Source organism: Musa acuminata, chromosome BXJ3-7 (genome assembly GCF_036884655.1).
Source record: "Musa acuminata AAA Group cultivar baxijiao chromosome BXJ3-7, Cavendish_Baxijiao_AAA, whole genome shotgun sequence".
Taxonomy (NCBI): Eukaryota; Viridiplantae; Streptophyta; class Magnoliopsida; order Zingiberales; family Musaceae; genus Musa; species Musa acuminata.
The window spans coordinates 5,626,109-5,653,698 of NC_088355.1; the positions used below are offsets into that span (position 1 = coordinate 5,626,109).

Consider the following 27,590-nt stretch of genomic DNA (forward strand, 5'->3'; position numbering starts at 1 on the left):
TGAACTATGATCGTGGCATGAGAAGGACTGCCTGCTGAAGACATTCTCTTTTAGGTCTAAAAGCAATGATGATGTTGTCTCACATAAGCGACCGACTCAACTGGGAATGAGTCAGACGACACATAGAAGCCGAGAGATCTGGTGGTCCATCCTGTTTCTGTCTCCAATATAACTACAGATGCTGCAAGAAACAACACAATGCAAGCTAAAACTTGTGGAGATCTAAGCATGATGAATTTGCACGACAGAAGAAGAGGACGTAGGATTTCTTCTCTCTGTTTCAACTGAAGTAGAGTACTGCTCAGTGCGCAGTGCAGTCAAAACCGGAGGGCAGCGCTGTGACACTTTGAGAGAGAAAGGTGGCCGTAAGCGGCAGAAGACATATCTTTCGTGATATCTTAGAGAAATCTTTCAGGATCTGCTGTGACAACAACACCAATCGATGATTACGCGACGAAAAATATTGCCCGCGCGCTAAAACCTAGAGCTGCTGCTCCATGCAGTAGCCACCCCTCCCTATCCATGCCAGTACAAGATGGAAACAGGAGCCGCGTTGCGTCTGCATGATAGGGAGAGGCAGATCTCATGACGGTGCCCGGAAGCGTCGGCAAATATAGCACAATCTGAAGACTAGAACTTGGGAGCCTCAGTTGCAGATATATATATATATATATATAGAGAGAGAGAGAGAGAGAGAGAGAGAGAGAGGGTTCTCCTTTTGTTTCTTTTTGGTTTGGTCATCACACCTTGTTCTTTCTGGTGTAAAAGGAGAATGAGAGAGCCGCAGCAGCTACGACAGGAGGAGGACTTTTAGGGCGTCATGTGAAGGGGATCTCGAGATCTCCATGTTTTTTGTTCATGAACAGTGATTGCTTTCTTTTTTTGTGGTGCAGTACATTTGGACTGTAGAAGGGGACAGAAAAATGACTGCTTTTCGCGTCACTGCCAAATGTATTAAATGCTATCACAAAATTATTCTTTGTTTGACGCTATTTTGGTGGCATTCTAAGATATTTACATGTTTTAGGATTCAGGAAATCAAATTAGATTAAGTGGGTTGTCATACTTTCTTCTCAAAAGCACAATATTACCAATGATTTTGCTTCTCATCTTCAGCTTGATCAACATGGTTGTTGAATTATTAAGTTGCATGGTTTTTTTGTTGGAGTTGCTCAAACTTTTGTTAAGGTTATATAATTGTATTTTGAATTTGAATAAAAATATTTATGGATAATTAAGTCATTATTTGTAATATGAAATCTTTTAGATCCTCAAGCTTAAATCAGATAATTATAAGAACGACACATGAAATATTAATCAGAGATAATGGGTTAACTGATTTATCAACTTTATTCAACCTAAATTATTGATGAAAATATTTCTACTGAAATTAATGATAATGTATTCAATATGTTATTATAAGTCAATCTTAATCTCGTCCACTTTTGATATCGATAGAATGTTATAGATATTAGTAGGAAAAAAAATTAGTGAAGTGATTAGAGCATAATTAAAGTGATTTATAGCTATATTAAAAGCTTAAACACATATCAAACTGTGAACTTTAGACATCACACCTGTCTTGATTAGAACTCAATTTTACTTTGGTATTTTTTTCCTTAAGAAATATCAATAACATTAAAAAGAAAACCCATATTATCACTCCAAACAAGGAACTTCAATAGTATCATTTGCTATAATTTTCTATATCCACTCAATAAATCATTCTAATAAACAGAATCGCTAACATCTCAGCAAAGAGAGAGAGAGAGAGAGAGAGCCGCAACAACAGTGGGGTGTTTGTCAACATGGTGGATTGCACGTTTCCCAAAGCAAAAAAACTGCGATCCAAATCTTCTTTAAAGTTACTTTTTCTTTTTGTTGTATTAATCCTCTCCTACTGATTCCAAAATCCTCCACATATCGTGCTCGATATCGGCATACGATAATGGAAAGAAATAATATATTTTCACGAGTTTCAAGGTCTTATTTTTAGAGCTTTTATCGTCAATACAACATTGTTTATGGCATCATAATTAATCATTCTGGATAAAGCAATTGTTGTAGTTCATTTGTTTCATCATATTTTGTTGAAATCATCATCGTAGGTGAGCACTCGACACTTCATCTTCGTTTGGAGAGTATGTTGCTGCTCTAACACTTCATTCTTCTAAACGTGAGTCGTACGTACATTCTCATAAATAGGATATCTCGTTTAATATGAAGCATGAATTACCAGCAAACTGGATGGAACAAAGCAACACCAGTCAATGGTCCAATGATAATGATATGTTCCCGAGAAACATTGGGGATTGCAATGCAACAGATCACAGTGGCTACGAACTGATACAGCCACCTATATGTATATATATATATCTAATCATCTTGCATGGAGTTCTTTCCTTCCCCCCATTCATTCGCTCTAAAGCTTACTCTTCTTTTCGTTCTCCCTTCTCCCACAGGACTTCATCATCGTAATAAAATAGTAGGGTTTCAGCAATCTGTCTGTCTTCCTATCGCTGCATCCATCAGCTGCAATCATTATGTTTGCCTGCCTTTTCAACCTCGCAATAGCGCCTGGACCCCTAGCTTTCTACACCCTCTTTGTACCCTTCCCTGTTCAAGTTCCCATCTGTCAGCTTCAGTCCCTCTCTAAAAGATATCCATCTGACACTCTCAATCTCCCAGCTCTCATCCCTTACAAATACACTCCCCTCGGGCTTCACTTCACTTCACTTCACTTCACTCCATCAGCATCCGTCCAGCCTCTTCGGTCTCCTAGTGATCAGCGTTCATGGAACCACAACATTATCAACAGCAGCAGCAGCAGCAGCAGTTGCTGCAGGAGGATGGCAACATCGGCAGCTGTTCGAGTGGGGGTGGAGGGAGCAAAGCCAGCTTTCTCTGCCGGCAGTCCAGTACGAGGTGGATCCCTACAAGCGATCAGATCAGGATACTGAGGGACCTCTACTACAACAATGGCCTACGGTCCCCGAACGCGGAGCAGATCCAGAGGATCTCAGCCAGGCTCCGGCAGTACGGCAAGATCGAAGGGAAGAACGTCTTTTACTGGTTCCAGAACCACAAGGCCCGGGAGAGACAGAAGAAGAGGCTCACCGTGGACATCACCGCAACCACCACCAGCAGCAGCAACAAGAGTTCCGCTGTCGTCTCTCCTGGTACCGTAAACAAAAGAACATTCTTTTCCTTCACGTTCGGGCTTTCTTGATTTCCGATCCGTCTTTGGTGTTGCATTCATGCAGGGATTCCTACCACTAGTCGTTCATCTGGGTCGTATGCTGTTGGACTGAGCGGGAACGATGCTTATGATGCTGCTGCGGCCGCCGAAACAAGCTTCAGAGTAAGCCATGCATTACAGTATCTATGCCTTGCTTATTCATAATCTGTCATATGTCATAGATAACATTACATATTTAAAGAGAATAGGTGCATATGATTCGGTCAGCTTGTCGACGTTTTCCTCAGTTGCATTTCATCGTATCCGAGGACATATTCCACGGCAGAAAAGTCTGCTTGGCTTTAAACCCTAGTCAATACAATACCACGGTTCTTACACAGGTTTCGTTCACCTGTTTTGTCTCTCTCTTATTCCTGACGTCTTCTTTCTTACGAGAGCAGGAGTATTGCATGTCTGGAAGCATGAGCAGCGTGGGAACCACGCCATGGAGGCATCACTGCCTCTCGGATCGGGTGGCAAATACCATGTCTCGAGAGATCGAAACCCTTCAACTGTTTCCCATCAACACAGTGAAAGAAGAACACGAAGCTGAACACTACTACCACTCGCTGCCTCACTCGAACACCAAAGACTGCGGCGACTTCGACGACAGCAAGAACCAGTACGTACCGAGCTTCTACCATTACAGCGAAGGACGGCTGGCAGAGGACCAGCACCAGCTCTACAACCTCAACAGCGGTAACGCCGCAACTTGCGACTCTTTGGAGCTCACCCTCAACTCCTACTACTACGCCCCTCCGGATTCCATGTGAACGAGCAGCACCGGCTCTACAACCTCAACAGCGGTAACGCCGCAACTTGCGACTCTTTGGAGCTCACCCTCGACTCCTACTACTACGCTCCTCCGGATTCCACGTGAACTCACTCGTGCATCACGAGTGCAACGAGTTGTCTTCCAGTTACTGTCTGCTGCTTCATCTCTACATGTTTGTCGTCCGACTGCTTTAACCGGCCGTTTAGTGGTGGACTTACTTCTGTACTTTTGATTTCTTGGTTCGTCTTCTCTGTGTCGTCTTCGCTCTGCGTGCACGGTCTGCATCCCCAGGCCGCCACGAACAGAGTGACATATGTGTGTTTGTGTGCTGCCAACGCAGGACATCTCGTAGGGATCCGTCCTTGAGATCGCTGAAGATTCGACCTACAGGAATAGCTCCGACATCAAAATTACTTCCGCAGTTGCTTAGGAGGTAATAGCGGTACTGTAGATTTACATGAATCTGCAGATAGTATTATTTAAGGGACAGCTTTTGCTTTATCCATCAGCGCCTCAAATTAGTTTATACTATTAATGAACGCTAGAAATATTTCTGTCCTAAATTAATACTCAAATTCCTAAAATGATCTCAGTCCTTTTCCCAGTAATTAACTTTCTTTACCTGTGATGATATGAATATATAATAAAATTATGACCCAATAATAATATGTGAAATTTCAATAAATATTTTTTATGCCGATTTAGATAGATTGGGATGTCAATTTAGTGTCTGTCACTTTCGAATCTTATTTGTTAGAAAGTTTAACTCGATGGTTAGGTTAGTTGGGACAGTTATCGAGACGCAACGATCTACTTAGGTGGCACAGTTACACTATGTAAGTGGGACGTTGTTGGAGTGGCACAACTGCTTGATGACACTTCCTACTAATGTAGTGGCTGAGGTGGCAGAATTGCCACCTAATGACACATACGTGGCGGAATTATCCACGAAGGTGACATAATTGTCGGTTTAAGTTCCTATTGAGTTGGCAAAATTTCTCCACAAGGAAACACGTAGTGCAAATATCCAATGAGATGGTGGCGTTAAATAATTATATTGATTTAGTAAAATGTCAAAACGTGATCTGATCGGGTTGCAGATAAAGCACGTGGTAGTAATTGGCGGGCTACAACTGACCTCGTCGGTCGGTCGAAAGTGACGTGGCTGTCGCGTACCCAAAACCAACGTTGAAGAGGCATTAAAAGGCGGACGAAAAGATACGTAAAGATCCAAAGAAGACAACAAAGGGACCCACGTGGGCCCTACTCTCTTTTCCATTCACATGGAAGGTACACGATTTGGGTTAGTGTTTAGTTGAGAGATTCATCGGTCGTTGAACCCCGATGGGTTTCCGTGTTTGCATATAATGATTGACACAGCGGGGTAGAGGTGGAGAGTAGCTTTGGGCTTATTCAATTGGGGCGGAGGAGAAAGAGGAAAGAGGAGAGATCGTCGAGCGAGCGGAAGAGGATGGAGGGAGCGGCGGTGGATCACCTGGCGCACGAGCGCATCAGAGCCGAGTTCGACGTGGAGGCGATGAAGATCGCCTGGGCCGGCTCCAAGCACGCCGTCGATGTCGCCGACCGCATGGCCCGACTCGTCGCCAGCGATCCGGTCTGCTCTCCTTCTTTCTCCCTCCCTTTTCTTCGCCCGTTCTTCTCTTGATATATTCGCCTAATTTATTTCCTTATTTGTTTTTCTGTAGCAAACCGTCGGCAAAAAATTGAATAATCTGTTAGGTTCGTCCTTACTCCTTAGGACATCACATCCTGCAATTTTTTACCCCAAATTATCTCGATCTGATATTGAATTCATCAAGATTGTTCCTCAAGAAGAATTGCGAAGAAAATATGCGACGTTTGTTCTTTACATCACTTCGCATAGCTTGTTTTAGATCCTAGTATGGTTCTGCAAACTAGCAACTGTAACCTCTGCGACTATAAGAGCATCATAGCGGAAATAATTAAATATACCAACATAATGAATGCAATACTAATCGTTGATATGGTTGTAAAATTTAGGGAAAAAATTAGTATCTTCACTAGGATCCAATTACCATTAATGGGCATTGATATTGTTTGACGAGTATGGAAGCCCATTAATTAGATCATTATAGTTCAATAAATTTATGGCATTGAGTGCCTATTTAAATGGTCCCTTTATTTTTGTGCTAAAAATGTAAACATCTTTCTACTGCCCATTTGCCTAAAGTAGCACTTATGTATAATTGGATGTTTGTATGTCATTACAATCTGACAGTTGCCTAGGTGGGCAGATAATCTATTATCTGAAGTAATTTATTTTGACTCACATTGATTTTGTTCTTATAAAGCTTTGTTAATCACTTTTCAAATCTTTTTGCACTTTTATGTGCATGCATATTTTCTAGAATGTTTAAGCATTATTATAAATCAATCTTGAGAAGTTTCATGTTGTTTTTTAGGTATTTAAAAAAGATGATAGAATGATGCTTGGGCGGAAGGAATTGTTCAAGAACACGCTAAGAAAAGCTGCTCATGCGTGGAGGCGCATTAATGAGCTACGCCTTACAGGTATTTTTTATTTCTTTCGAAGTTTGTTTGTCTAAAGCTCTTCAACCTCTATTTTGCAATATTAAATATATGACTAACATGACTATGTCTCTAACCTAACAGCTAAAATGCTTGTAAATGTTTTTGTGGATAGCATTATTTTTGAATGAGTGCTTTCTTGGCCTAAAATTTTTGGTCATCACCTCAGTCCTAGGAATAATTTTAACCTTTCTTTTCTTAAAGATGCCAAGCCCCTTGTCTGAAAACCTGACAAGAAAGTAGTTGAGGCGTGGTATAGTACTACCAAGATAGGATAGGGTTTCTTCGAAAATCATGTAGATCGATGAAAAGAGACTCCAGTGAAGTCGAGGGAGGAAAGTATATGGTATAAAAAGACTTCCGATGAGTGGTTAATAAATAACAAGAAATGATAAAAGCAAAGGGCTCCCATAGACAAAAGGACAGTCACAGAAGGAAAAAGGGGTAAGCGATTAACAACAGTGCTGGGACCGAGGCAAATTTCTAATCATAGAGATAATGGAGAAAGAAGGGTAATTAATGGTAAATATAAACAAAGGTCATTAGTTGTTAGACAGTGTAATGGACACTAAGCCAGAGTCTAGTGGCCATTGATAAGTGTCCAAGTAACACAGGTGATGATACTTGGTAGCTTGTTGTTGACTTGTAGTGACAATCCATATCTATATGGTGCAGTGACAATTGGATAATATGCTCCCCCAATCCATCTCCTCACTACATGATCTCTATTTCCTTTCTTTCTCTTCGGTACATTTTCACAAATATTCTTCTAGTTGAACTCACATATTGAAAACCTAGCAAAAATACTTTACTAGATAATTTTGCAGCATACCAGAAAAACTACAAGAACTTCTATTCTCACAAAATGAGTTGCACCAACTTGCTCCAATTCTGCAGTCAAACTTTTGAAGCTACAGCACTTGTGAATCAACATATAGATGACAGTGATGCTTCAGAAATCTTTACTTAATCTGAAATAAAAGAAAGTCTGTTACATGCTATGTGTATCATCCTTGTAGCTTTTTCTTTACCTGTGTTCACACCTTTCTTCATCTGCATCTTATAAAACCCATAAATCTTATAATGGATGACATCAAGCAGGAGTTCTGATAGAGTTCGAGTGAGTCAACTAATGGTCGACTTAGAGTCCTGTGGTCTTAATCGAGTATTGCCATTTTGTGGCATGGGAGTGTGCCAACAAATTTTGTCACGGTATTCGATTTGTTCCCATGCATAACAACACATGCCAAAATTTGGCCTAGCTATGTTAGCTTCTCTGGCTATGGTTACCATAGAGCAACTGATGCTTTCTCTTACAGAATATTCCAACCCAGGCCAATTGGTGTGACCATACTTGGTCATAGCTGGTTCTGATGATCGAACTGTTAGGTGAATATTTGGCTTTGCTCAATTCAGTATTCTTTATCTTCCTCTGTGCTATTGCAACTGATATTGACAAGATGAGAAGCTTTTGGTGGAGAAAAGTGAAAGGGCAAACAGAAAACAGTGGTTCTCACTAACATTTGCCCAAGAAAATTGGATTTTTTGACTTGCTAACATTAGCCACTCAATTTTTGGTTTGCATTATTTTCCACATATTTACCATTTTGTTTGTGCAGTAATCATTTTATTTTCTGTTGTGCAGAAGAAGAAGCCTCTATGTTAAGAATCTTCGTGGATGAACCTGGTTATGTGGATCTCCACTGGGTGAGAATCTCTTTGCCTACTAAATGTTCTTCTGGAATAGTACCAGAATCATCTAGAATGGGTACATGACTTGTATTACATGTTATTCTTGCTGATATTGTTATTGGCCATTTAAAATGATCTCATTTGTTACTATTTGTTACAAATCAGTGTTCATTATATTGTACTTTGGTAGCCTCTTTAATTTGTTTCTCAATATGATATACATTATGATTCAACTTTCTAATATCTTTAATTGTGAAACAAAACAACAAGGGTTTTCATTATTTGATTCCTAATGTAGCAAATTTAGCTTCTTAGGGATTGAAAAAGAGGCTCATTATTTTCTGAGATTCTATATCTTAAATGAGATGAAATGAAAATAATTCTGCTGCCTTAGGAATTGACATATGTTCTATCACCCAAATCCATGAATCTAATGGTATCGCGGATGTAGGTTTTACTGGAATTCTCAAGGTTCTATGTGTTATTTTCCTTGGCAATGATTTCATCCTCACTTTTGATTGAAGATGTATTTGCAGTTACTATTCCTATCCCTCCCCATCAGAAGGAATTCCAAAATTCACCCATGTTCTATGAGGGATATGTGAATCTTGCTCCAATCTGTTGCTGGGTCCTGTCTACTCATGTGTATTTTCATGGAGATGAATTTATCAACATACAATCTAATTTGAAAAATCTATGCTTGGCTTCTTTGGATCGAGATGGGCTTTGGAGTTTCATGTCAACTAGAAAATCTGGGATTCAGATTGGTTGTACTGGATCCTAAGATCATTTTTTTAATAACTTAAATTGGTTTGGGATCTTTGTAAAATGATCAAGATCTGACTACGGAGGATTGATATGATCTTGTTCAACACAAGGCCAGATATCCATGAATCCTACTAGTAGTTTTCAAGTCTGAACTTGGCCTGTATGCCTTTAAGATAATTGGAAGTTCGGAACCAAATCAAAACCAGTCAAAATTAATCTGAACCAGCTAAAACTTGGATGAAACTCATTGAAGCTTGTCACAGTAAGTTTGATTAATTAGTCAGATGGCCAACTTTTCTTTTGGAAGTAATCAGTAATTGATTGTAAGTGATTGAAGCTAATCAAGTTTGACTTTGAGAAACAGATGATTTAGATTCAGTAATGAATGACTCCAAGTTCAATTTATCCTTGGGAAATTGAGGGTCATGGATTTGGCCTGATTTTCTTTGGAAGTTCTCAGCAATAACTAGATGGTTTGAGTTCCTATACGTTCTGTCTCTAATGCAGTTTATATACTGGATTGGCATGTTGTGTTGAGCATGTAGACCCCAAGTTTGCACCTTGACAGATGCCATGTTGTTTGTTACATGTCCTGGCATGCTTTCAACAAAAGGTTCATGATAATTGTCTGAATTTGTTGGACAGACCTTAACCCAGTATTTTGGATGCTCCAAGGGTTAAATCACATGGCTCAATAGACAAGTTACTACTTTTAAACTCAAGAAACCAGGTATACCAAAACAATCTATCATCCGTGTCTGATATAGGATTAAGTGGGGCATTATAAAAGAAGACCAAAATATATTAACTAAGTTTGACCACTTTAGTTGTTGGACCATCCACACTAACTGTTTCTAGAATCAGCAGATTTTGATCCAGTTGAGGACCGGCAGATGGAAATTCAATATTTTTCGAAGTAGGGCATCAGCTGGAAATAAAATATTCTGTGACTTGTAGGCTTTTTTATTGTGGCCTATAAATTGATTTAATCTGTTGACTTGATTATGTTTAGTTGGAATTTAGTGATATTTGATTGGCAATTATCATCAGCATAATGTTTAATGTGTTAGTTTTTTTTTTTTTCATTTTATTATAAATTCTTCTGAATGATATTTGTTATTAATTAAAAAAGTTTAAATTAATGATATCATTCACATTTTATAAAATACAATAAATATTTTTTGCATAATTTTTTAATGGTTTCTTTTTTCTATTTTTAAAAGATTTTTAAATTTAAATTTATTTCTTTGTCAATAATAATCTTGTTTTTCCCTGGTAAATCCATCTAATATTAAGTTTTTGACACTAGCTGATTCTGTTTTTAATTTTGATTTTGATTTTACGACCTATATCCACTTCCCTGGTTGGCAGCATGTGGGAAGCATCATACTCTAGTGATGGCCTGGCCGGCCAATTTGTCTTATAGGATTTGCTTATACTCGTGTCTATAAAAACGGCCCTTTTTCTTTTATCATAGTTGTGTGCCAGTTACTACTTTCTTTTTCATGGATGCTGTTGGAAGTAATTTTTTTCCCCAATATTGTCTACTGCTTGTGACATTACATGTTAACTGGTCATCTATAATCAATTGTGCCATTTATCATGTTTGCTGTAGTACTTTGACATATTGTTTAAGCATCCTTTACAGCTCATGGAGTTGAATTGCATATTTTTGACAGCTAGATTAGTTAAGCTGGATGTACCTGTGGGAGTTACTATGAATGTTTAACATTCAAATTTTCTATAGCTTTTATATTAAATTTGTGCTGTATGCTAAATTAGTAATTGTTTTTTCGTTCATCTTTTCCTTCTTTTGGTACGAGGAAATTTTCCTGTTGTCATTGGCAAACATATGTATGCTTATCTTTTATTTACATTGCCTTCGCCAACTAATAGATGTTGAATTTTCTCTACAGGGAATGTTTGTTCCTGCCATAAAAGGACAAGGAACCGATGAACAACAAAAGAAGTGGTTACCACTGGCTTATAAGATGCAAATAATTGGATGCTACGCACAGACTGAACTCGGTCATGGCTCGAATGTTCAAGGTCTTGAAACAACTGCAACATTTGATCCCAAAACTGATGAATTCATTATTCATAGCCCTACACTTACTTCAAGCAAGGTGAGTAGTAGCATCATGATTATTGATGAGATCCATTAAGATTTCGTGATAGTTCCCTTTTACCTTAAACAATCTATGTACAATAATTTGGATTTAATCATCACACTTGGATTAGAATATTGTTTTCTTTTTCCAATTTGTTTATAATGCTATTGAGATTTATCTTCCATATCTTTGAATGATTATAATGTACATCATTGTTGTTGGCAGTGGTGGCCTGGTGGTTTAGGAAAAATCTCTACTCATGCAGTTGTCTATGCTCGACTGATTACAGATGGAAAAGATCATGGGATAAATGGTATTTTTTGACATGTTTGGAAGATTATTTTTGGTGGTTTGTCCTTATCATATACTAAGTGCCGTGACTTTCCAGGTTTCATAGTCCAGTTACGAAGTTTGGATGACCACTCACCTCTTCCTGGCATTGTTGTTGGTGACATTGGTACAAAATTTGGAAATGGTGCATACAACACAATGGATAATGGTGTTTTGCGGTTTGATCATGTGCGCATACCAAGAAATCAAATGTTGATGCGGTTAGTTGAGTCATGCCTCTTCTTCATTTGATTTATGTTATGTAGAGGATAGCCATTATTTTTGTTGGTACTTGTTTCGTTTTCTTGCACATGTATGTGTAGCAAAAGTGTGGTTGTTTCTCATTCCAAGCTTTCTTTTCCATTTTCTTTAAATACATGTTAATGTCTGACTGCTTTTGTTTGTCATGCCAATCCTATTGACACTATTAGCATTCCCCGTTGACAATCTCTTTGGAAAAATTTGTTAGTTTAAATAGCACTGAAGTTGGAAAACTCTTGACATAATTCAAAATTTTCTTTAAAACATACTCAAGTGGTTACTTCTCTCTATTTGACATCCATGTGTCTTTGTGATCCTTATTTCTTAAGTGGTCTATGCTACTAAAGGTTTTGTTAATTGTCATCATATGGGAGAACTAACTAGTAACTTTTATGTTGTTGAAAATCATGGTTTTTAATTTCAATGTGTACCACCTGGTATGGACAATACGTATCGGTCCGAGAGTCTCTCGGCACGCAGACCACCCGGTACCAAATTTTTGGCTCCGTATCGAGCGGTACGAGGTTGTGTCAGGTGATAACGGTTGAAATTTTAATCGTTACCAACCTGTACCAAGCGATGATAATGGTCAATTTCGACTGTTATCAACCTTTTAACTATTTTAGCTAAAATAACTAAAAAAGTAAAATAGTTGAAAACACTGATACAATATGTATTACTGTTTTCAGCTATTTTAGGCATATGCCGCATATTGCTGTGTGTACCGTCGGTATGCCTCGGTACGTACCATACCAAGCAAGGCTCGGTATGCCTGTACATACTGAAATTACAAACCTTATGTAAAATATTTTGGAAATAGTGATTTTGATGGTGTTAATTATGCATAGAAGGATGATAGTTATATGAGGATATTGTATAGTGGGAAAATGACAAGTTTTGCACATCAATTGGTAAAACAAGGCTTCTTGTGAAATAATATCCTTCAGGCAAAAGAGCAAGAAAGTAGATTTGTGATGTTCTTGTGGTAAGTCTCATCTTGTGCACATTTGGTCCATGCATTAAGAAGTATTTTTCTTAAGAGAACTTTGGAAGTTTGCTCTAGTCTGGGATGAACTTAAACTGCACCATGAAATGGATAATTCTATCCAAGGTTTTAGGTTTGGTCCAAGACCTGTAACCCGTTGGCCAAACTGGTACAGGTCTAGCACATATCAGCTTATCAACATGGTTCATCGGTATACCAGTTGACACATGCCAAATAGAAAAAGGGAGAGGAGCAGAGAAGGAGAAGGAGAAGGAGAAGGAGAAGGAGAGCAAGAGGAGAAGGAAGGGGCAGAAAAAACGCAAAGGAGGATGAAAAGGTGCAAGAGGATTGATAGAAGGGGAGAAAAAAGGTGGAGGAGAACTACAGGAGATGAAGTAGAAATATCAGATACTAGGTAGAGCAGCAACAACGAAGGCACCGCTGTTGGGTGGTGGCAACGAGGTAGCAGGGTTGCAGTGGTGAGGCATTGGGTGGTAGCCAAACTATGAGCAATGGTGGTCACGCACCAAGGCGCTAGGCAGCGGACGATGATGGCCAAGCAGCAAGTGGTGGTGACAACAATAAGGGCAACAGATATGTGAGTGAATCTGAGAAAAAAATAAGGGAGAGAGAGAAGCATTGGAGGATAAGGAGAAAAAAAAAGGAGGCACTCTAAAATAGTTTAAAAAATTGATAGAGGCATTGGGCTGCATGGAATGTTGTCATAGCTTTGCAATGCTAGTCGCAGTGATTTAAAATGTTTGAGGCGCTAGGCGCTAGCCCGAGCGAAGTGAGGCACTAAAATATAAAAATATATAATATAATTAATAAATATAATTATTTAAATAAAATATGATATTAAATTAAGAAAATATTGTAAAATCACAATATCACATTAACAAAAAGTCTCAAAATTCAAAACAATAAGTCAATAATAATAATTTCAAATAAATAAAAATTATCAGTATGAAAATCAAAATAATATTTTATTAATATAATAAATAAAAAATATTGTTACTAATATACAGTTATCAGTATACTGTTACTAGTATACTATCGAGCAGGGTTATGAATACCGGTCTGTATTGGCATACCGAGCTCTGCGTGGTACGGTACGTATCGATATATACCGTTGGTACACTAGGGCATACCGATGGTACATCCTAAAACCTTAAAAATACCTTCACCTACCACCCCATGGCGTACCGATCGGTATGCCTCGGTAACAGTTGAAATCCGAGGTGGTACCGGTCGGTATGCCTCGGTACCGGTCGGTACGCCTCGGTACTGGTCAAAACATTGGTACGACCCGGTAGAGGACGATCTACGTACCGTATCCTCTCGGACCGATATGTACCGCCCATTCCGGGTGGTACATATCGAAATTGAGACTCTGTTATTGAGTCGATGTGAGAAGAGTAAGTGTAAGATTGTAGCGGTGAGCGGCGAGAAGCGGCAACGGGAGCGATGAGAATGGCAAGCAATGACAGCGGCGGCGAGCAGCGATAGTGGCAGCGACAACGGTAGCAGTAGCAGTAAGCAACGACAGCGGGAGCAGGAGCGGCAAGTAGCGACAGTGGCAGTGAGCAACGACGGTGGCAACGATGGTGGCAGCGGAGAGCAGCGACAGCGGAGAGAGGCAACGACAGTGGAGAGAGGCAGCGACAATGGAGAAGAAATATTGGTGGTAGAATCGCGAGCAGGGTTAGGGTTAGGGAAGTCAAGAGAGGGATGCTGGGAGGCTGATATTGGTGCTTTAGTTGGTTTGATCGAACCAACTAAAGCACTGGGGTCGCCTGGTTTAACTCGGGTGCTCGCCCGAGCCCAAGCGTTGGACGCTTCGGGCGAGCGCCCAGGCGGCGCCTCTTTAGCATGCCGCCTGGACAAGAAGCAAGGCACTCGGGCAGCAATGAGTGACGACAACTCTTGTTCATGTGGTGTTCTTGCTTTTTCATATTTTTGAACTGTTTTTCATATAGTTAGCTTGTACCGGGCATGCAGTACCCTTTGTAGACTCATTTTGCTAGGTTTTACAGCCTGTTTGCTTTGATTTTCTTGTTTGTAAACCTCACTAGCAGAGTTAGCTGAGCACATCACGCAGAGAGGAAACTTATCAAAACAACCTCATTTACTGTCTTAAACTGACAGCCTTGTGGTCTGAAAAATTAGTCATCTTAGCAACCGGAACCACTGGGTGTCACAAGGCTAGATGAACCTTGGTTATAAGTCTGTGGGGTGACACAACCTCTTTTGTGGACTCACTTTCTGTTCGATTAAAGTGCTAGCTGATCATCGGGGCTACAGCCCCTTTGTATGTGATTGTTTAGCCTGTTTGCTAGATCTTTTTGTGCCGAATTAGGTATAGTTCCTTTGTGTTGCTTGTCTCACTGGTGGGCAGTGGCGGCATAACCTACGTGTTTGCCATAATAATATTTTCTTCTCACTGTCCTTATTGGACTACACAAGGTTAACCTTTCTTTCTTTGTGCATGTGGCATCTTATTAGGTGGTTGTAACAAGATGGTATAATATGAGGATACTACATTGCTTGGTACGTTGGCATGACAAAATAATATTTTTATCAGTAATTTGTGCTGGATGACATTAAGAGCATGTCAATATTTTCTGTAGTTGGTAGTTATCATGTTGATGTGGAACTTTGCCTAACATGGAAAATTTTGGCGTGAACCTAGGCCCTAGGAATAAGGAAGAGAAGAGGGGTCATTTAGATTGCATGCTTAAAATTATTTGGAAATACAAGTAGGCATAAGCGCAATTGAGAAAGAGGTAGAAGAGGGTTAAAATGCAAGATTTATGACATTTCATCCTGCCCTCATTTACTCTACTTTCCTCTACCAATAACTTCTCTTATATTATCTTAAATCAGGTAGTTTTCCAAGGCTCTTGTTCAGAATTAGAACCCTTTTGCTGATCCATGTCTTGCAGACTATAATGTCTCAAACCTAAAGGAGGGAAACAATAAGTTGTCTCTTATAAAAACTTCTTTTGCGATGGGATTTATGTGTGAACACCCACTCTAGTTAGAGAGAATTAATATGCAAATTAAATGTCTGGCTCTCTATTTTACATCCAAATAAATGCCTTAAAATTTTCAGAAATATACCTCCAGGCGTATAATTTTGCATCTCCTATGACTGAGTTTAAATAGATGAGACCCAAATAATTGCAACTGATAGAGCACTTGTCTTTATGCATTCTTGTGGTCGTTCAAGAATGGTTGGCCCATCTCACTCATGCCAATTCTTGAATATAGATATGATTGTTTGTTGTTGATTTTTATGTCATATCCAGATTATTGGTTGACTTTGTACCATGAGTTGGATATAACGTCTGATTTGTCTGTCATATCTAATCAGCATTATATTTGTAAAAAAACTATTGTTTCCCACTTTCCCTTGCTGTCTCCTCTTTTCGCTCTCTATAGGGAAGATCAACCTCTCTAGATTCGACTAACTCTTTTAATTTGCTAGAGTGATAAAAATGTGCTGCAATGTTGAAACTATAATATAAAACCTGTAAGCTGCTAGCTAAAAAGTGAAACATCAATTGATTATTAAAATTGTTGCAGGGTTTCACAAGTCACAAGGGAAGGGAAGTTTGTGCAATCTGATGTCCCAAGGCAGCTTTTGTACGGTACAATGGTTTATGTCCGTCAAACAATTGTCTCTGATGCATCTAAGGCTCTATCTCGAGCTGTGTGCATTGCTGTGAGGTATAGCGCAGTTCGTAGGCAATTTGGATCACAGGATGGTTGTCCTGAGACTCAGGTACAGTTCTTGTGCTTTATGCTGAAAAAATATACTATGACATAATGGACATAAATTTGTTACACTAACTAGAAACAAATACTTCTGTCAAATAATATTACTGTTTTTACTGTATTAAATGTGTGTAATATTACTGATTTTACTGTCTTGATGGGCCTCATAGAAGTCTCGTAAGCATCCCAGAGAATGGTAAGATTTTTCTAGGCACACTAGGTGTCCAAGGTTCAATCTTTTACTTCATGGCTAGAGTATATTAGTACACATGTCAACTCTCTTGATACCTAACTTGTTCCATTACTGAGGAGAGGAAAAGCAGAGTGGGAAAAAGATGGTAGGCTGATCAAGTTTCCCAATTTATATTCTCCTCATTAGTTTTTGACTTGCATCCTTATGACATTTTGGATTTGTATGAAATCCATGTGATACTACAATTGTACTTTATGTGCTAAGTAACCACACACATACATGCTAAAACTGCCTTTACACAAATCTTCTGTTGAGCCCTTTTTTTTATGCAAAAGGAAAAGAACTATATATGTATTTCAAAAGTAAAAAAAAGGATGCTAGATCCAAAGGAAGTTGTTCCTTCCAAAACATATCAGCTCTCATAGTTTGACCCCTAACAGCAGCAGCCTGATTGCATTCCCTATAGCAATGCTTACAAGAAAAATTGTTCATCTGGCCAGTTAGACTTTGTATATTCCTGAACATGTTCCATATCTCCTAAGGTGGAGAATTCCTTTTCTCAATACAGTCAGCAGTAATCTGAGAGTCTGTTTCCAGCATTACATTCAGATATCCATGTTGCAGTGCTTCCTTTGAGCTTTTAAGCTAGCCTTTTTTTTTGTTGCTGTTTTTGGCTTGTTTTTTAATGATTGATGAATCATCAAACCATTTGCTACCATGCATGGCTATATGAATTAAGCACTTAAAATTTATTCGTTAGTAGCCAATTGAATCAATGTTTTGTTATCATAACGTTGGTAAAACCATAAAAGACTGACAAAGGTTTTCTGGCAAGTCAGATGTGATGGGTTTCCAGATTTGTAGCCCAACTCTGTAACATCCATGGGAAGCCTGGAAAATTTCCTTTAGGATACCAAATACCTGTCATTGAGTGGCTTCCAGAAAATACCAATAGATAGAGGACTGAAGATTGTAAAATATATATTCTTTTTTTTCATCTTCTTTTTTTTAAAAAAAAATTGCTAAGATTTAAGACTGAAGAATATTAATAGTGCCCATATTCTCCTCTCTCCTCTTTTGAACATTAAAAAATATCGACCGGTTACATAAACCCTTCTTTATTAATGTAAATCAAGATTGCAGGTATTATTTAGGGTTGAGATGCTGCTTATGGTCTTTTATCTTTAAAATATGATGCAGTGAGTCAATCAGAAATGTTTAATATACTGAATTACTGATAACGGTAATTATTTATTCAGTCGGTGATCTCTAAAAATGCCTAGTGTCATATTATATGTATATATATATATATATATATATTCCATCTGATTTGTTTACTTCATCCTCTTGTCTCACTACATATGTCTGGAATTTACTGTTATCTAAAGTCAATCTAATGCTTGTTATAAGGTTCAGAATTTAATTTTTCATATCTTTGATTTTCAAATTTTTTCCCTTTATATAACTTTTAAGAGATGGTTCTGCATCCTCTTGTTACATTTTGCTTTTCTTACTTAAGTTTCCTTTTCATAGGTCATTGATTATAAAACTCAGCAAAGCAGACTCTTTCCGCTGTTGGCCTCAGCATATGCTTTTAGGTTTGTTGGTGAATGGTTGAAATGGCTCTATAGGGATGTAACAGAGAGACTGCAAGCAAATGATTTCTCAACATTGCCAGAAGCTCATGCATGCACTGCTGGTTTGAAATCTTTGACAACCTCTGTGACTGCAGTATGTGAATTGTTTAACATATACAGTTAATTTTCTGCTATTGCTTGTTCTATTTTAGGTGTTTTTGCACTCAAACACTTGAAATATGTATCAGATAGCATCATTGACCTATACTGTCACTCTTTTGTGTAATCTGTCAATTACTGTATTCCAAAGTTGCTTAAGTTATTATGTAGAAACAGTATTGTTAAAAGAAGCTTGGGCACTCACTGAGATGCTCGGGTGAGGCAAGGTGAGGCCGGAGCGCCTTAAAGGACACGGGCAAGGCACCTCAAGGAACAGACTACTTTTTCTTTTTAGCAAATCTTTTCTTGTTCGAGGAAGATTTTTTTAAGTTCAAATAACTAGCATAGAAGATCTTTAAAAGTGGGATGAAACCAAGGTTTTTAATTTCGAATGGTACCACCCGTATCGGGTGGTACTGTCGATTGGGGCTATTTCCACCCCGTTATCATGTGAAATCAGTCGAGGATGGTTGATTTCGACCGTCGCGGCTTGCTACAAGGCGGTATTAGCTGAGGGAGAAGGAAGAAGAGAGAGAAGAAAAGGGAAAACCTAGAGACTTGTCATTGCCCTCCCTCGTCGGAAGCCATAGATGAGATGTCGCCTCCTCGTCTATGGCGACGTGGCCTCTGCATCGTCGGCTACTTTTCCTTATCCGCGCAAGGAGAAGAAGCCTCAACGATGACGTCGCCGAGGCTTCGCGAGGAGAAGAAATATCTTCTCCCCACACGGGGAGAAGAAACGAGGCGACATCGCCCTTTATATGTATATATGTATATATATATATGTATATACCGAGTGGTATGCCAGAGCATATTGCTCGGTATACTTATACCGTTTCATATCGAGCTGATCTTGATACTCCGATACGGTACGAAATTGTGAACCTTGGATTAAACATTGATTAGTCAATATTTTAAATATTATCAAATATTTGCTAGGATTATGTGATCTTAGATGTTTATCTTAGACAGTCTTTGTTCTTGTTTTGGTCTTACTAAGATTATTCCATATTTTTACATGTAGCTCTACACCTTTTCTCTATTATTAATACCTAGCTTACTATAATAAACTATCATAAGGTTGTGTTTTGATATAAATCTTTCTTTTGCCTCTTTTTTGGCTGTTATATGTCTTCTAAATTCTCTTTGTTTTTTCAATTTTATCAATCTGTAAAACATTATATTTTACTACTGATTGTTTTTTGAATTATCTCACTACAACTAGCTCTCTTTTGAAGTTATACCTCTACTCTTAGATTCTACAAGAATCTTTTGTGATATTAATATTGTCATCAACCAATCTCCAATCCTTTTCTTTCTCAATCTTATTTTTAAAAAGGCCTTACATTGTAGTTTTCTAAATTCCATAATCTAGTTCTATTAAAACCAAGGTTCGCAATACCGTACCATACCGGTATTTCGACCTGGGCTCGGTGTCGGTACGGTACGGTATACCGAGCGGTACACCCAGGTGTATCGAGAGGTACACCTGGGTGTACCGAGTACTGTAGTACTGCTACAGTGCTACAGTGCCTCAGACCGGTAACAGTCGGTCCGCGTACCGAAAACCTGTCGGACCGGTACGTACCACCCGTACCGGGCAGTACGACTCGGTACGGCAGACCCTGATTAAAACTATTAATCATATTTTTTTCTCTTCTATTTTGTGAAATATATATTTAAAATGATTAACTTAGGTTGATTTTTCAGGCTTTCACCATGCAGTCCTCACATGTAACTCTATCTTTCCAGTGAGAAAATATATCATGTGACTATAATTATATCCATTTTTATAAGTAATTAAATGTCCACCTCTTTTCTTGAAGTGTGTATTAATGCTATTATAAGATGTAGCAAATCATAAAGTCATCCTCTTCACTCCTCTCCTCATATCTATATCTTAATTCATAGCACCTTTTATTGTAAGTTTTTATTTTCACCATCTCCTTATGCTCTATTCATAATTCTCTTTTGATCTTATCGTTTAGTCCAATCTAAGAGGCATGATCACTTCAAAAATTCAAAATTGTTCTTCAAACACATTATGTTTCGACCCTCAAATTTCTATTGATGAACATCATTGTCTAGATTTTATTAATCCATTGCCCACATCCAAGTTGTGCAATGACGCAAGACCAATCTGATAATTTTTTGCCCTCTTAAGTCTTATCTTTCTATTATTATGTTACATGGTACAAAAATCATTGCTGAAAGCATCAACACACTGCCATCATAATCTTGTACTTGTTGCTCCAAAATTCTATGCTTTAGAAACTGTTGATTGTACTAAACTTCCCTTGATGTGTCCTTAGCTAAATGCATCCATCATTCATTTTATGTAGTGAGGATTGGAATGTGATTGATTAGCATCAAATTATGTATCTATTTTTTTTATCCATTTTATTTGTATGTATTGAAATGAATGACAGATTATTGTGGATTTCATGTCTAGACAAACCATAAGTGCTTTCTGTTCTGTTATTTGCTTAGACTGGTTACCCATCTCACTGTTTATGTATCTATTTCAGTCTGCAAAATATATCTTAGTTACATAAATAAATTCAAAAAAATAATATAATTCTTGTATTTGCTCAAAGAGGTGGAATGTTGACTCCTCTTTTAGAAATAGTACCATTTCTATGGACTTCTCTGTGTAGTGAATGTAGACTCTTGTTTTCTACTGCTCAGGCTTGAAGGAAAAATTGAGGAAATAGATTACATGCTTGACAGATTGAGACTTTCTATGACCCCTTCACTTTTGCTACATTTTTCTTATTCCAAAATTTGATGGTATTGTTGTCATTAAAGACTTTTGGCCTATTACCCTTTTTAATTGCTCTTTGAAATCTTAAACTAAATCTTGGCTTATAGACACTCTAAAGTCATCAGTGATCTGAAACATATCAGTGTGCATTTATTAAGGGCTGAAACCTCCCACATCACTTATAAGACAAGCCCCATGAACTTGTATGTTACAATGAACAGAACGGTCTCATCATAAAATTGGATTTTTAGAAGACTTTTCTCTTTGTTCATGCTTTCTTCCTCATCATAAAACGGTTGCCCATCCTTTGCCTCTAAAAGTATGGCTTATAACTTGTTTAAAAGTGCATAATTTCACACATCGTTATCTGATCCATCCAAATTGGAGACAATTTATTACCAGCTAATTCTTTTATCATAATCCTGAATTTGGTATTGCCAATTAATATTCCCATCATAATCCTGAACTTAGTAGATTTTGCTAGTTCAAAAGTCTCTAATAAACTTGATTTTCTAAAGGAAGGAACTGCACAGCTGCAAATTAATACATGGCCTTTCATTCCATTGAATATTGTTTCTTTTGTTGTTGCTGTCGTCTTTCAGATTCTTCATTTTCATTTGTATCTGCTTTGTTGTATTTAATGTGATTGTGTATGATATTGAAAGGCTACGACATCTGGCTTCTTCATGAGCTTCCATGCTCTGTAAGAAATTCTGTAAAGAGGGTGAAAAAAATTTTCATATAACAATACTAGAGGTCAAGAGCTAAATTCTAATGCCCATTGTTGACATCAATCTATTCTTAGCTTTTTCTGGCAGATATGTTTGATAATTGTCTTTGCTCATTTATAATTTCCATTTATAACTACAACTTAATATTTCTAATTCTTAGGATGGCATTGAAGAATGTCGAAAACTATGTGGTGGCCATGGTTATCTTTGTAGCAGTGGGCTTCCTGAGTTATTTGCTGTCTATGTTCCTGCCTGCACTTACGAAGGAGATAATGTTGTTTTGCTTCTGCAGGTTAGTATATTTTTCACTTTCTCTTTTGACAGTTACAAATTTAAAATTTTCATCACCTGCATGAGTGTGCTAAATGGCTGCATTACTACTATATTTTGATTTGAAATTGTTGTTTCTATTTGGGGCACCAATTGTTTTGACCAAGGACCACCGTACCGCCCAAAACGGTATGACTAATATGGGCATGGACCAGTATGCGGACTGCCCCCACTATTATTCATCAACTATTCACTAACCTTCTTGATATCTCATTATCAGTCACCACGTGTACCACATACTCTAGTTTGATCCTCTCTCATTGAGTCCATCAAATGCTCTACTGTGTATTATGGATCTTATCTAAAGTATCATTAGACTTATGAAAAACTATTCTTCAATTGCAATGAACTATGTAGCTAATGATGCTTATGCTTGTGGGCTCAGGCCAACTATTGCACATCACTATGACACTGAGGAGGTCCCACTCTTCTTGAATGATTTAACCCAATATTTAAGCTCCTGTACCTGGTCAGCCAAATGGATGCCATGTATTTCTTCTAGGATCTGTGGTTGTATACTAGGATCAACCTTCTGGGTGGAGGACACCATGCTTTGGAAGTAAGGACTTTGGGCTATATGTGTTGGAATTTGCTGGAAATTGAACCACATTGTAATTGCTTTTTGATGTCCTTCCTCTTCTTCATATATGTATGATCAATCTGTGTCCCGATGTATTGTTGGCCATGTTGCAAGATATATGTCCCGATAAACTTCCAATCTAATGAAAGGCAATCATTGTGGTCTGTGGCAACAAAGTTGTTAGTTGTCTCAAATTCCACATCATTACCATTAGAATATGTTTCACTACTCACTCTCAAGGAGCACCTTTGAGATAATTTTTTGTGGGCTTGCTAAAATGGCTTCAGGTTTTGGTCATCACAAAATGGATGTAGCTTTCAGAGTCTCTCTTCATTCATTATAAACGGTTGCTCATTTCATAGAACTTGATCTTGAAAGTATCATGTCATATTCTTTCTTTGTGGCGGACAAACTTTGTAACACTGCATGGTGGTGGGCTTCATTATTAATGTTATTGGATTTTTGTCACTTCCTAGTCTTGGCTCTAAGGTAACTCGCTTAGCCCTTGGACCAGGATTAGTGGAGGTTATAGGTCCAACACAACCTAACATAGACAATGATTATTTTGTTGGAACATTTGGCCGAAAGGAGGTGTCCGCAGGACATCCTTCAGGTGTAATATATATCTCAAACTTGGTTAGAATTCACAGCCAAACCATAGGCTCTCTGTGGAAGTTATAGCTCAACTTTGCTTAGCATTGAAAATAGTAGAAAACCTGGTTTACTTCTATGTGACCTGTCTTCAAATACTTGTGTTGTATGGTCCACCAAATTACTGTTGTTTCTTCCTTGGCCTCCATGAGTGATATCTACCTATCATTTGTGAACTAGTTCCATGTGAAAGTTATTGTCGTTGTGAACCTAAACAAGAAACATCTCCAGGTTCTGATCTTTGGTAAAATCAGAATCTTCCAATTTTGCTCCACATCTGGATTTAGTTGCAAAACTGTCACTTGGATAGGAGCCAGATGAGGAGTGCAAATAAAATCATCTTGCCTGTGAAATGAGTGATATGAATGATGTTTCCTGATTCATACTAGTGATGCTTTGAAAGAGAGCAATGAGAACTTTCACATCTTCTTGATCATGCTGTTTTTTAAATTGGAACAGCACTTAAAGATGAAATTGGAAAATATCCAATCTCATGAGTGGATATGAATTGCAAGTAGCTCAAAATGTCTCTACTCCTGTTATAACCACCTTGTATTTGGCTATTAAAAAATATTTTCTATGTTTTTACCATAAGTTTCATTGTAAATAATTATTCTTTAACATAGCTGTGTTGTTTTAGGTGGCAAGGTTCCTTATGAAGACTGTTTCTCAACTAGGATCAGGGAAAAAACCTGTTGGTACAACAGCATATATGGGAAGTGTGCAACACTTGATGCAGAGTAAATGTGATGTACTCACAGGTAAAACATGAAGTATTTCCTGTGAGAACATTATCCTTTTTTTACAAATAATTTAGTTTACAGAACAAGGATCCAAGTACTTGTCCCTGATGAATTTGGTTGACTATATGGTATGTCATTATAATGCAGCTAATAGAGGTTTCAGATACTAATTGGGCCTATACATTTACTGTATTTACTGGTCTGTACTGGTCCGAAATTACTGTTCCATATTTTCATGTGATACTGTCCTGTACAAGTCTGAGTACTGCCTGGTTCGCTGGTTAACGGACACATCCGATCAGTTGCAAAGCCAATATTAGACTAGTATTTGAAAACTTAATGCCATAGTGTACTGCTGGTAAAACATAAACAAATGTTTCTTATGTTGGTGTTACTTTGGTATGGTCATTATGTTATGCTCTGTTATGGCCTCAGAGCAGTAAATACTGGAAGGTAGCTTTTGGTACTTAAATAAAGAGTCTGTTTGGTGGCTTTTAATTTTTCTTTCATCAAGTTGCAACTCTTCTTTGTCTTTATGTGCAGCTGAGGACTGGTTGAAACCTTCGGTTATACTGGAAGCATTTGAAGCTAGAGCTATCAGACTGGCTATTAATTGTGCCAAAAATATTAGCAAGTTTCCTAGCCAGGAAGAAGGTTAGTTTATCAACCATGCATTTGAATTTTTATAGTTGAATTTAAATTCCACTCAAGTAGGTCTTTAAAATGATAAATATGCTATACAGATTGGCATGTGTACAATTGCTTGTCTAATAATCTATGGTGAAGACGTCACATGTTCTCGTAAAAGAGGGAAAATGAAATTGTTTGTGGCTGGTTCTAACTTCTTTTTTTTTTTGGTTATTTCTCATTAGTTCTCGTGTGGTGGTCATTTACTGCTCTAGAAGTGAAGAAAGTACATGACTATTTAAGTGCCTAGGTCTTTAACATGTGGAAATCTTGGATAGGAAAGTTTTTGGGCAAATACAATAAACTTGGCTCTACAATTCAGTTGATGATGATGATGGTGATAACGAGGCAGTGGTGTTGAAACTTTTGTGTCAGAGAACTAGGAAAATATGAAGCAACTGTCAATGTCTGGCATGAATAATAAATAATACAGAATCTGAAAGGCCTTAATTCTTTTACATGATAACCAGGATAGTAGGAAATGGTGTGCATTAAAGCTTTATAATATGTGGATTTGGGAGTCAGTTTTTGCTTAAGACTGCCAGTAGAAGACAATAAGCAATTTGTGAACCTTCACTATATCGATGGATTTGGAGTGAAGTATATTTTCTGATTTGATTTTGTAAGTAAAGATTTTGGTGGTGATACTGATTGCAAGGTCAGAATCATTGTGTTATCATTGAAGTGTCGGCACTGGAACCATCTGTTACTGGTCAATCACACCTTCTCTTTAGGAAATTTATTTGGCCCATTTGGATGGTTTTATTTTGTACTTTAAGATGAGGATGCAACATTTCATAAAAGCAGGCGCAAAGTTAGCAGGTTCAATCTAATACAGGAGATATGTTGTACCCATTTGGACTGTTGTATTTTGTACTTTAAGAAATTTGTTAGTCCATTTAAAATGGTTTTAAAAAACAAGTTCTAGCTAAATTCTGTCTGACATTTTTATTTTAAAGTATGCATATTGAGCTGTTGCTACTTTTCCAGTATTTTGAGTCTCATATGCTGGGGATATAGAAATAACTGCTATAATCTAGGGCAGTTGTTCTTAAGGCTTCAATTTAGAGTTGCTTCTGCTGCCCTTTTAAAATTTTTCTACTTTGTGATTTTTTCTACACATGTTCAGGTTTTTCTGAGCTTTCTGCTGATCTATTGGAGGTGGCAATTGCCCATTGTCAATTGATCATAGTATCCAAGTAAGTATTCTATTTAGTACAAATGCCATTTTTCATGTAAAAAGTACTAGTATGAGGTGATGTGGCATACTAAAGCCTTAACATGCATTTCTTGTCGTATAGGCCTAGAATTATACAAACTTTTGGTTTACCTGACACCATCACAAACTCAATTCTATGAACACCCAATCTAGTAATGGTGCTTTCAGAAGCATATTAAACAACATACATATGTGACTTCAATACATATCATTTCCAGATTCATCGACAAGGTTAAAGAAGACATACAGGGACATGGAGTCAAGGAACTGCTACAGATTCTCTGCAATGTATATGCTCTCTCTCTGGTTCATAAGCATCTCGGTGATTTCATCTCAACTGGGTATATTACACCCAAGCAAGGTGCACTAGCCAATGAGCAGCTGCGGTTTCTATATGCCCAGGTATTTGTTGTTTATCTCTATATCCTAGAGTTATTTTCTATTGCCTTTTTAAGTTCCTTTCCACCCTTGTGTGGATTGATTAATGAGACTTACCCTGATTAACAGGTCCGTCCAAATGCTGTTGCACTAGTCGACGCATTTAACTACACAGATCACTATTTGGGTTCTATCCTTGGTCGATACGATGGCAATGTGTACCCCAAACTCTATGAGGAGGCATGGAAAGATCCACTGAATGACACAGTTGTGCCTGATGGATACCACGAGTATGTTAGGCCCTTGCTTAAGCAGAAGTTTACAGTGTCAAGAATGTGAAGATCTAAATTCAGTCAACACCTGGAGTTCCTTTTCTACTCTTTCAGTAATAAATGGATATGGTGAAATCCATACTTGGTTTTACCCTTAAATTTATTATTTTTAATTATGAAGTAAACACGCAGAGTACCCGTTTGAGAAGTCTATGTGAGATGTTTTAACTTATAGTTTGGATAATTGTCAAGATCTGCTAGTTGGATTTGAGAGTTTAGTCGTCATTGTTCAACTAATTTTATAACATGTGAAACTGAAACTGATAGAACTCTGTATTCTATGGTATTTACTCAATCAAAAGTAACCATCGAACAATAATCACCTTACTGTATCAGCCTTGAACATCATCAATTTTAAATTTATGTTTCTAGTTTTCAGATTCCTTGTTTCCAATTGTAAAATAGGTTTCAGTTTACTAGTTAACAATTGCTGATAAGTGGAACTGAGCATGCATAATGTGCCTGAAGCATCCTTGCAGTTTCTCTGATCATATCATCTAACGAATGCTGGATTTGTTCATCTACTGTATAGGCAACTACTTTATCTGCATTGTTTAATCTACTAAATGGAGGTGAGGAAGGGTGAAGAAAGGTCAGGGAGTTACGTGGTTAATAGATTAAGGATGCACAAAGAGAACCCAAGTGTTCAATATCCGATACTGGTAATGTGATGTCAGGCTAAATATGACTTGTTGAGTTGGACTTGCATTAGTTGTCTTTGATCAACTTCAGTTT

The 27,590-nt window shown here is 37.8% G+C and overlaps 2 protein-coding genes across 2 annotated transcripts; both read left to right on the forward strand.

Annotated features, from left to right (window-relative positions):
• The first annotated feature begins 2,794 nt into the window (after positions 1–2,794).
• On the forward strand, positions 2,795–3,229 carry LOC135643749 (protein WUSCHEL-like). The gene has a single exon (XM_065161086.1). The coding sequence runs from the start codon at positions 2,795–2,797 to the stop codon at positions 3,227–3,229; it is 435 nt and encodes a 144-aa protein (XP_065017158.1).
• Positions 3,230–5,391: 2,162 nt separating this feature from the next.
• Positions 5,392–27,187, forward strand: LOC103990377 (peroxisomal acyl-coenzyme A oxidase 1). Its single transcript, XM_009409488.3, has 14 exons — positions 5,392–5,628; positions 6,458–6,566; positions 8,230–8,291; positions 10,961–11,170; positions 11,381–11,468; positions 11,544–11,706; positions 16,320–16,518; positions 18,238–18,435; positions 22,096–22,227; positions 24,137–24,257; positions 24,783–24,893; positions 26,056–26,125; positions 26,364–26,547; positions 26,653–27,187. Exons 1-14 carry the CDS (start codon positions 5,485–5,487, stop codon positions 26,860–26,862), a joined length of 2,001 nt encoding a protein of 666 aa, XP_009407763.2. The 5' UTR covers positions 5,392–5,484; the 3' UTR covers positions 26,863–27,187.
• The last annotated feature ends 403 nt before the right edge of the window (positions 27,188–27,590 follow it).